Source organism: Salvia hispanica, chromosome 2, assembly GCF_023119035.1.
Source record: "Salvia hispanica cultivar TCC Black 2014 chromosome 2, UniMelb_Shisp_WGS_1.0, whole genome shotgun sequence".
Classification (NCBI taxonomy): Eukaryota; Viridiplantae; Streptophyta; class Magnoliopsida; order Lamiales; family Lamiaceae; genus Salvia; species Salvia hispanica.
The window spans coordinates 21,027,892-21,039,391 of record NC_062966.1 but is presented as its reverse complement, the minus strand read 5'-3'; the positions used below and the strand labels follow the sequence as shown (position 1 = coordinate 21,039,391).

Below are 11,500 nucleotides of genomic sequence, written 5' to 3'. Positions count from 1 at the left end.
TGGTGATTTTTGAAATATTATAGCTATTTGCTCCATGTATGAGGGTTTTTTGACACGTTGTGACGGACTATTGTGATTTTTTGTCTATTGGATTAAGTATTGTCTATTGTGATTAAGTATCTAAATGGAAAGCAAAAAAGGGATATAATTGACTTGGGGTTTGGGGCACTTCTGAATTTCAAGTTAAATTTCATACCTCCAAAACTGGGATTCTGGGTTGCATCATACTTCAATCCCATTGCTTGTGGGTTACCTATAGGAGGGTCAGGGACAGAATGCAGGCACATCGACGAAGTTGATGTGCATCTGACGCTTGGCCTTCCTAAAGGAAGAAATCGTATTGAACGGAAACTCCGGAAGCATGATTTGTCGTGGATGGAAGCCGTTGCAAAGTCTCTTAAAAAACCAAGGAAAAATATATATGTTGATGACATTGCCATCCTGATGTTGAATGAGGTAGATGGTGGTGACCAATTCAAGAGACTGTTCTTGGTACTCATGGAATACTGTTTTATAGAGACCCCAGCAGATGGACCTGTTATCCCAAAGATCCTACATATCTTGGATGATTTGTCAATCATCCATGAATACAATTGGTGTGAATACGTCATCAATGTTCTGTTAGATGTGCATAACAGATGGCTGAACTCCTCTAGCAGATACTACACTGGTCCAATAGTTTTCCTTATGGTAAGTGTAACTTTCTTACAATTTTTTTAAAAAAATAATATACTAAAGTTTTTTATGCTTCTGTATGTCAGGGATGTTATGTGGACAGGATGATAGTAGGAAGAAGAACAGTTGAACGACGTTTCCCATCAATTAACATGTGGGAGTTGGAGGCGTTAAAAGCAAGAGAAGCCCTAGAGATCAATGCTGGTGGATTTGGGCTGGGTTACTATGATGACCGAATGCCACAACAACTTGTTGATGATGACAAAGCATTAATCCGAGCGCAAGAGCAACAAAGCTTGGATGAGTTGAATGATATGGCTGGTCTTTCAACTTCAGCAGAAACAAAGCAGCAACACAACGAGGAAAGAGAAGCAAGGAAATTTACTGCTGATGTCTATCGTGCTGGAAATCTTTTGGCTGATGGAATATTCAATTTTGCTGCTACGTTACATGCACCACCAGAGCACATACGTGAAATGAATAGTTTTAAGGTAGCATCTGCAGCGGGGTTGATAATGCTGACTAATGGAAAGAGAGAGAAGAGATGGATGAAAACAAAAGATCAAGTTGAAACACTTGCTCAAAATTTGGATGACGAGGATCTGCAGAATCCTGACTGGATGGTAGCAATCGAAAAAATGATGAGTGCTCTAGATAAAAAAATTGAATTGGAAAATTATATGCCTAATTGGAATCTGTTTGATGATGATGACAGTCAAGTAAGTTTTTCTTATTGATAACAATATGTGGTTTATTTATATTGTATTTGAAATTTCACTACACTTTTGCAATTGGAGATTATTCGTAATGATGGTTTTATGGATATGCAGAATGTGCAAGCACAAGGTGACCAGTCGAGAGGTGAGAAATCACCTGCTGCAGATCAAAGTCGTGGAAAGGAGAAGATGGGTGATGCAACTGAAGCAAGAAAGGAGCCTTCACAGGCTACGTGCTCATCGAGCCCAGCTGCAGCTACTGGAATAAATGAGCCTTCAAAGAATAAAAATGATAGTACATCAGCTCCTGCAGAGGTATGATATACATTGCATAACACAGTTTGAATTTTTGCAGATTACTATATTATATATTTCACATTATAATGCGTTTGTGTTTGTGGCTATTGTAGAATGTCTGTGAAGAACCTTCGAAGCCTACACAAGGAGTGGAACCTGCAGCTTCAAAGGACACGCAAAAGGCTAGTGTTGCATCGAATATGAATGATCCTTCCAAGGAAAAGGAGGAACAAGAAAATAATGCATCTTGCCAAATTATACTATACATTCTTAAGTTTAATAACTGTAATATTGTTTGTTGTAATTTCCAACAGGGACAAAAAAAATCTCCACCCGTGACAAGTCAAAAAATAAAGTAAGTGATGCAATCAAATCTCCTTATGTTGTGCGTGCAGTTACGATGTCAAACAAACTGACGGGGGATGAGAGGGAACTGTATTTTTGGATGATGAGTACTGAAATCAATGCCACGTATGTTTCGTATGAAATTATTTTTAATACCAAGTGTTTATTCAATAATTGTGCAGAATGATAACATCCTAAATTTTGTAACAGGGAGCTGATTGTATTCAACATCAACAACTTCAAAATTACTCATGCTCAACTAATGTCAATGCTGCCATATGAAGGATCCATGTTGCAGTCATAGATGGGTGGAGTTGTTACTTAAATTTGAATGAGAATTTCAAGTCCCGTACATCACCCAACAGATTGTTTCTGTCTACTTTCCCCTCCGTATGTCTCAAACACTTAATGCATATTAGACTTCTCATATGGTTGTCCTAATTCTTATTTTCTTTGGCTGCAGAGTGGTACAGTTGTGGACCCAAAGACTGATCAGACAAAGGAGGTCTTTCATGAAAGAATCATTGATAAGCTCAAGTATATCCAAAACTTCAAATGGGAAAATTACAGTATGGTAATAAACTATCAATACATTGAACTACAATATGTTTCTTAGTGGAATGCAATTAAATATGTTCATTGTTATGCAACAGGTTTTTTTTTCCCTATATATACAAACGACCACTACTATGTGGTTTGTTTTGATTTTTAAAAAAAATCTTGGGTAGATAATGTTAGATCGGTTCCCATGTCAGATGGGGTATTGGGGCCAAGTCTATAAAAGGGTTTTAAAAAGGGAAGACTATATATGTTTTTATGCAATATACATTTATAAATATGCAAACTAAAACCACAATTCTTATTTTATAAATTGCGTATAGACATGCTTGAGATTAATTACAGGTCATATCTCTGTTCAGTTTTCCCCCAAATTTAGGGCATTTTATGAAAAAATATTGGATTTTTTATATTTATTAGTTTGTGGGTGTAACAGAGTTTTTAGGACCTATTTTGATTCGAACTCTGAGATTCAGTTAGATCATGGAGTTCTATTGGGAAATTATTGCAGTGTAAATGTCATGACTTTGCACAAAAGAAACTTAAAAGCATCTCCTGGTTAATGAAATTAATGGAATTTGAGTGAACATTTCTTTAAAGTCAAGTGATGATTACCAGAACATCATATCTTCCTAGCACTTGAAAGCTAATTATGCTTTGGTTGTAGAGAATACAGACTTTTAGGGTTGTGTACCACCTAGCTATAGTTTCGTTCTATTAAACTACATCAGAAAGAAAAATTGTAACAATAATATGTAAACTGCAACATTGATGTGGTAACACCGCACCATTCATTGAATAAGACTGCAATATAGTACTGTAAAAATTTGTAATTAAAAAAGATTGAAGTTAGACTATTTACTGAAATAAAAGGCAACTTGGAAACAATAGTATAAAATTAATAGTAATGAAGGAATAGAAAGAAGAAAATAGTGTGTCTGCACTCGTTTCATTAGACTGCAATATATCTACCCTAATACTGCAATATCTTCTGTATAAGACTGCAACCTGATAATGCAAAAATGAACTAACAATTTTATTTTCCCTTTTGTCGACCACAGTTCCTAGAGTCATGGTGACCAAATTCGCCACATTTTTTACACTGACGCAATGGTTTGCTGTTCAACTTTATAGTCTTTTCCTTCGCGGACACCAAACGGCTTTTAGAATCACTTTTCGAACCTTTGGTGGACACAACTGATGGTGGCTGTACTCTAACCACAATTGGCTTACTAGCAAAATAGAAATCTTTAACTGGCAAAATAGAAATCTTTAACATCCCACTTTTTTCGAACCCTAATTTTTGAGACGTGAAAATTTTTGCATTAAATGTTTTTAATGCTATGACATATGTGGATTAAATTATGAGTGATTATTGCATGACTCTTGTGACCTAATTGCGAATTGGAGTTGAATAGTCAAACTTGTTGAATATATGACGTGGCTATTGAATAGTCAATATTGTGGGAAATATGACGTGGCCGTGGAATGGTCAAAGTCGTTGGAGAAATGTGAAGTGGAGGCGAAATTTGAATGGTGGATTTTGTGATGCGAATATGTGAATATTTTGATGCGGGGTGAAATAATATAGTGGTGAATTATTTTCCTAAGGGATGAGTGAGAATTAAATAGGAGCATTAATTATTCACATGGAATTTTCGACCCTCCTATTTATTGGAAAGAAATCCTATTTTTCTTGGATTAAATTATTGCTTGGGATGATTATCCAAATTAAATCCAAGGTCCGATTATTCCTATTTATTTCATGAAATTTTCGGCCCTTATGGTTATTTCGTGGAGATTTTCGAAATCTCCTATATTATGGGAGAAAGGATTATTTTATTTTATTATTTGATCCCTTGTTTATTCTCTTCCATAAATAAATTCAAATATCCTAGCATATCTTGTCATATCTTCCCTTGTTTTAATTAATTCCTTGTGGAGGGAATTGAAATTTGCGCCACTTTCTACTAATTTTTTTGGGAGAAATATTATTATTCTGCTCCGTGATATTTTATTCTACTCCGTAAAATATCAAATTAAATCATAGGCTAATTAAATAGCCTAAGATTTCGAAATCCCCTTATTTCTCCTAGCAAATCACGCCAACTATAACCACCATATCTCCTCAAATCTTTTATTTATTTAATTATAGGATTATATCTTGCACTCTATAAATACATGAGAAATCCTAAACCCTAGCATCACAAAAAACGCCCCACTCCCCCAAAAAATCTCGATCTCTCCTTCTCCCCACTCTCTCAAAACTTTCTTCTACTTTCTCCATTATTTCTTCATCTTTTGGAGAAGAATTGAAGCTGAAATTCAAGAATTTGTTGAAGAATCAAGATCCTACTTTGTTTCTACCGTTCATTCTATCGAAAAAGGTATTTTTATTTTGATCTTTTCTTCATCTACCGATTAATCGGTGTTCTTGAGTCCACATGCATTTAGATTGAGTGAAGGGGAAATTAATTGATGAATGAGATGCACATGTGTGCGGGTGTGGGTGTGAAACCGTGTGTGTGTGTGAAACCGTGTGTGTGTGTTGGTGTGTGTGTTGGTGTGTGTGTGGGTGTGTTTTGAAAACACTCATGCGTGACACGATTTGATGATAAATCTGGGGTTGTTGTGCGAATGAAAGCGATATGATAATCGTACTTTGATTTTGAATGGTGATATTAAAACTAATCGATGGGAAAAAGGGAAAACGTGGGAACATGCATGATTTTGATCAATGATTGAGACTTACTTGTAATACATAAATTAAAGGTGACACCTCGCGTTCACGGAGTGATAGCATGAAGAAGAACATACTTGTGATCTAGGAATCGAGGTGGGCTTTATTCTTAAACTCTCGCTTGTGTTGCAAATTTATGAAAGTGGAGTGATAAGGGTGGATTATATTGTTATGCCATGCCTATGATTATTTTGGATATTGTGTGTGCCTGATGCCTAGTTTGCGAGTGCGCTCCATTAGGCTATAGGGCTATATAAACGAATTCGGGTCTGAGTAGGGCCGCAAACCCTATCAGGCTAGTGTACACGGGAGATCGGGAGCCGTCCTTGCTAGTCGGCCGGTCTCGTGGGCGAAAGTGTGGCCACACTTCGTCGCACCATGATATTGTTGATTGATGAGAAAATGTGAGGTATTGTTTGACTGGCCAGTCCATGAAATATAATTGTGATACTCGATGCTATTCTTTAAATAAATGCTAAACCTCGAGTTCACTATGGTAAGGGTGGCATAACTATTAAAACGTTTTGGCATGAGTCCACTGAGTATGTTTAAAATACTCAGCCCTGCATGTATTTTCCCTATGTGCAGGTTGAGCAGTGACGAGCGGGTGGCGGTGTTGAGCTAATAAATTGAATAATGATATGATCGTTTGAAACATCAAGTGAAGTCGTGTCTTCATACATGTTCTTCACTTTTCTCTTGGTTGCTTCCGCTAAACATGAAACTTAGTATCATTGTTTTTGAACTATTTCATTATTGCTTAGAATATCGAGACACAATGCGTTTTGTTGGATTTACATTAAACCCTTGACCTTTGAGCATAGTTATGATATCTATTCATCTTTTGATTTTTCTTGATTAAATCGTTGACTTATTGTTTTGATAGTTAGTTAAATACCTTGGTCAAATCTTATTAAATAAAATCCTAGCCTATGTCTTTATTGCTTGTAAGTCTGCCTTAGTAGCAGTCGCCGTATTTATTATACCCTAAAATGTCGGGCTGTTACAACAATGGTGCAATGCATCCACTATCTCACGTTGCACTCTCTTGAACATGTGATCAGTGTACTTTGTTGCAACATGTTTTTCTAATACCAACTGACTGGAGAACGGTGGTATAATAGTTGAATCCATATAATCTAACTTCGAGCTAGAATTTATCTGTGCAGCCAATGCATGATCAAAATTAATGATGAACTCAAATAGATTGGAGCGAGGTCTTGTGAATGTTTTATAGAAGTTATTCTCAGACTCGGAAACAGATGTCGTCCTAATAAGAGACCCCATGAGAAAGTCTCTAAAATAGGCATGGACCCACATTTCTCTATCGTCAAACATTGTTACAAACCACTCGACATGAAGAAGCTCATAACGCTCCATTATCCTCATCCATGAATCTTCAAACTCTTCCGGCTCTAGAACCTCAGACCACACACAAGCACTGATCTCTTTTTTCAACTCTTCATTTTCTAGAGATCTCCTTGGAATTTTGTCGGTAAGTTTAAGCATAATGTGCCACATGCACCATCTATGCTTTGTATCCACCAAAACATCACGAATAGCAGCTCTCATACCTCTATCTTGGTCAGTAACAATCATCTTAGGAGCTTGACCCATGGATTCCAAAAAATGCTTGAAGAGCCATGAATAAGATTATGTGGTCTCATTGGATAAGAGTGCAGCTCCAAATGTGACTGGCTTTCCATGGTTATCCTTGCCCATGAAGGGTGAAAATATCATGCAATACCTGTTTCATACATATAAACGGTAGACTGCAATATTAGAGTCCAAAAACTGCAATATAATACACAATAGACTGCAAATATTAGAGTCCTAATCTACAATGTTATCCAAACAGAAACCTAACACATGGAATGCATAATTTATATATAAACGAACAAGGCATTACCTATTGGTATTGTATGTGGAGTCGAAGGAGACAACATCACCATACAGTTGATAATTCCGCTTAGATATTGCATCGCACCAGAAAAGCGCTTTTAACTCTTTTGAACTCCCAAGCTGATAGTGATATGTGAAATCAGGACATGCCTTCTTTTTCCTCGCCATTTCATCTAACAACATTTGTGCATCAGAACCTTCGACATAAGTTTTCAGACCTTGGACATAATTCCTAAGTTCTGCCACGGTGATTCCCACAGTGTCATAGCCGCCCAAGAACTCATTCAAGAATTTGAATGTCATGGTGGGTCCAATATTGGCTTTCGTGCAGTCACATATGAATCGCATGTGTACTTCACCCAACCTACGATTAATATGCATGTAACGTCTAAACGGAAGTTCAATCATACTATGAGTATGAACTTCCACAAATTCTTGAACAACATAACCCACAAATCCAACCTCAGATACATACTTGAGTGATATTCGCGCCCTACATTCACACCTTTTGGATGTGCGTCTACGTTTGGTTATAAAACCCTCTTGTGCATGCATCTCATCCATTTCAATCCTCACCTTCAATCCCTCTATGTTACAAACAAGATATTGCCATTTAACAACATCTCTAGTAGATTTGATTCCACATTTACGCACATCGAAACCAGTTTCACGCCCATAACCTTCATAAAAGGCAATACCCTCATCTAATGAATGGAATTTCTTACCAACATAAGGACGGAGTTCGTCGGGGCATGCTGGCACACATGCAACTGGATAAAAAGATAAAACATGAGGCAAATTAGTTAAGATACAATTGACTGCAATAAACAATTAGGTGAAGAGCAATGTGATACACATAAACCAGCAACTACTACAAACTATACTAAACAGAATCAGAATCAGCAGAAACAGAGTATTGCCATGAAATCATAGGTTAATACTCTGCATTACGCTTTATGAAATCGAACATTACTCCTCTACCAATATTGAACAGAAGTAGAAACATACTCTACTAAACAAGTATTCATCGAAAACTACTCTTCAACCAGTATTCAACATAAATAGAAGCATAATTCTTCAAACAAAAGATCAATAATCGTCAAAACAGTAAACAAATTCGCCATCACAATCGTCTAATAATTGACAATTATTTTCTAGCTAAACATGTCGATACTCACCTTCAGGAAAAACATCCAAATCAAACTTGATGATCGAGTCGCCCATATTCTCATGAATTTCAGAAATCTATGAAGAGAGACAACGATTTGGAGATTTCTCGGTTCTCAAATTAGGACTGAAATTGAAGATTCGGAATCCAATTGCAGAAAACGAATTGTGGAGAAATTGAATTGCTGAATATGGATCAGAATCAAATTGGATTTAGGATTGAAAAATGATTTCGATTTACAGAATCTGGATTGAATATTGAGTGAAATTGAGAATCTGGATGGAGAATTCATCGATCAATTCAGCGTGAAATTGAAAATTTCCAGCAATGAATTGAGAATTGATCGTCGCGATCAATTGAGAATTGATTCTAATTCAGCCGTGAAATTGTTAAGGAATAGAGAATTCCTATTTTACCCTTCAGAGTTTTTAATGGGTTCAACATATTTAAAATAAGCTGCCACGTGGCAGCTTAATAAGCCTAGGATTTCCAGATCCAAGGGACTAGAATGGTGGTATGGTGTCATTATAATAAGTGTTGTCATCTTAACACAACTCTTTGTATACATAAATAAATAAGAAAAAAAAATTATACCTGATAAATTTCAAATAGTTATAACCAAGTGTTATTGTATAACTAATATTTTTATTTACGCCACGAGATGAAGAGTACACATAAAAATATTATTGTTATATTATGTGTATATAGTATATGGGAGGTGAGAAATATATGGTAATTTCATTTGTCAAAGAGTTATTAGTTGGACACACCAACTTATAATGTCATTTGGTATGGAAATTCATTTGTCAAAGAGTTATTAGTTGGACACACCAACTTATAATGTCATTTGGTATGGAAAGACTAGTGAATATTTTCTTATATAATTACTCAAAAGCAAAATAAAAAATTAATAAGAAGGAATTATTTGAATAAACCATTTAACTGTTAGAATCAGAATCAGAATCAAAATTCAAAATTCAAAATTCATATAGCTATTATATCAGTGTGACTCTTGTGAGTACCAAATAGTAATACTAACCGAATCACATCAAATCAAATTGGCATCTCATAATTAAGTATGGAACTATATAATAATCTCTCTGTCCCGAGTTAGTAGAGACATTTATTTTAGGCACGTAATTTAAGAACTTGATGTGTTAACTGTTAAAATAGGGAGAATAAAATATAGAGAGAATAAAGTATGAGACGAAAAGAAAGAGAGTAAAGGTTTTGCCAAATAAAAAAATGAGTCAACTACCTTAGAATAGCAAAAAGGAAATACGACAAAACTACCTTTGGATGGAGAGATTATATTCTTTATCAAATGAGGAATATTAGCAGTATACTCTATATATCGTCCCTTATATAATCATCATTCTAGTACTATATATTAACTCTTCAGATGATTACAAAATAATAGTTAAACATGAAATCCTCAAGAATTGGGTTTGTTGTTGCTCTGTTGATGATGCTAATTATTTTTGTCAATTATTCAGCTGAAGCTGAACAAGATTATGCCCCATGTTCCAAAATATGCAATGGGCTTATCAGTAACAAATGCGAGAGGAATTGTCACTAGTACCACTGCAGCCCGGTCCAGCCGCCGAGAACAAGTACTAGTTCAAGGCGGAGGAGGATGATCAGCTAGAGATCAAAATAGTAAACGAACGATAATGTTGCCTAGTGGTAGAGTAGTTAATATCTGAAACCAAATGTCTCGTGTTGGACCCCATATCCTAATATGACCCATAAAATTTGTTTATTCTTCCGTTGAAAAATAGGCTTATATATGTGCATCACTTGTTGTGATGTGTGATTGAAATTATTGAAATAAACTTTTACAAAACTAGATTACTACTACCTTTTATCAATATATTATATATGCATTCATGCTAATTAAAAGTTTCATAAATCCAAATCTTCATTTCATCTCCAACTATAATGAAAAGAAAAGGTAAATAAACACACACACGAAAGATAGATTCTTTGGTTTTGTTGCTACTAAAAACATAGAGCCTTCAATTAATCCGTCAGCCTTTCACCACCGGTAAGGGGAGGCGGACACGGGGGTGAACATTCGCGAACACAGTCTTCGTAACACTTGATCAAAGGATCGGTACAAACGTCCGTGCAACCAGCGTAGCAACTACCTAAACTTTCGTCAAGCGCCTCCGCAGCAAAAATCAGCACCATCGCCATTGCAACCACAAATCCGAATCTCCACAATTTCATGTTACTCCCTTTATTTTGGTTGATTTAGAAATAATGTGTAGAGGTATATATACATAATTAGGTTGAGTAAAGTTAGGAGTTGATTTTTATAACGTACAATTTATTAGGGTAGATTTAGGTAATAGTAAATGTAGAGGCAGCGTCAGAAAATTAGTGTCTTAATAGGTTGATTATTGGTTGACCAAGTGTACATAACATAAGTATTAACAGTATCAGCACGAATTAATATATAAATAAAAATTTAACATGCATTTGCTCTGTCTTAACTACTCAAATATCTTTATGCTTGACTGAACTCTTTGGAATTTGGATTATGAGTAAATTTTGATTTAATTTCCGTCACTTCTTTTTCCCAAATAATTAGAAATTAGAATAGTATAGGATTTGGGGCCATAATAATGTTTACAAACATTATGTTTTTTTCTTAAGTAAATTTAAATCAAGCCGTTTCACTACTATAGCAAACAGACATAGTCACATACATGATACAAGGTAAAAAAAAAAATCTAATTAGGAATAATATTAGAAAACTTCTGATTAATTTAATTTGACGTGTTCACTTTCCTTTATGAATTCTCTTGAATATTGTAAGGTTTAATGTTATGTCACAATCACGCAGATCAAATCCCCACATTAAATCGCATCCAACAAGTGAGCAAAGAAATTAAGAAAAAACATAAAATTAAAGAGATGAAATGCCGAGTTTTTCTAACAAGGGTTTGACAATATTTGTTTCAAAACATGTCATGTTAATTCCCTTACATGAATCATCCACCTATTCTATCATATCGCAGCGAATCTTTCGTTGGTTGGTTCCCGCGCCTCCAGTCTTGCTGCTCCGGGAGCCAGCATCACCGCATAAGCGAC

General features: G+C 35.5%; 1 protein-coding gene across 1 annotated transcript; it reads right to left on the bottom strand.

Moving 5' to 3' along the window:
• Nucleotides 1-6,984: 6,984 nt before the first annotated feature.
• On the bottom strand, nt 6,985-8,457 carry LOC125206461 (protein FAR1-RELATED SEQUENCE 5-like). Its single transcript, XM_048105711.1, has 3 exons — nt 8,412-8,457; nt 7,241-8,003; nt 6,985-7,078 (listed from the first exon to the last, which is right to left on the bottom strand). The coding sequence occupies exons 1-3, from the start codon at nt 8,455-8,457 to the stop codon at nt 6,985-6,987; spliced, it is 903 nt and encodes a 300-aa protein (XP_047961668.1).
• Between the last annotated feature and the right edge of the window lie 3,043 nt (nt 8,458-11,500).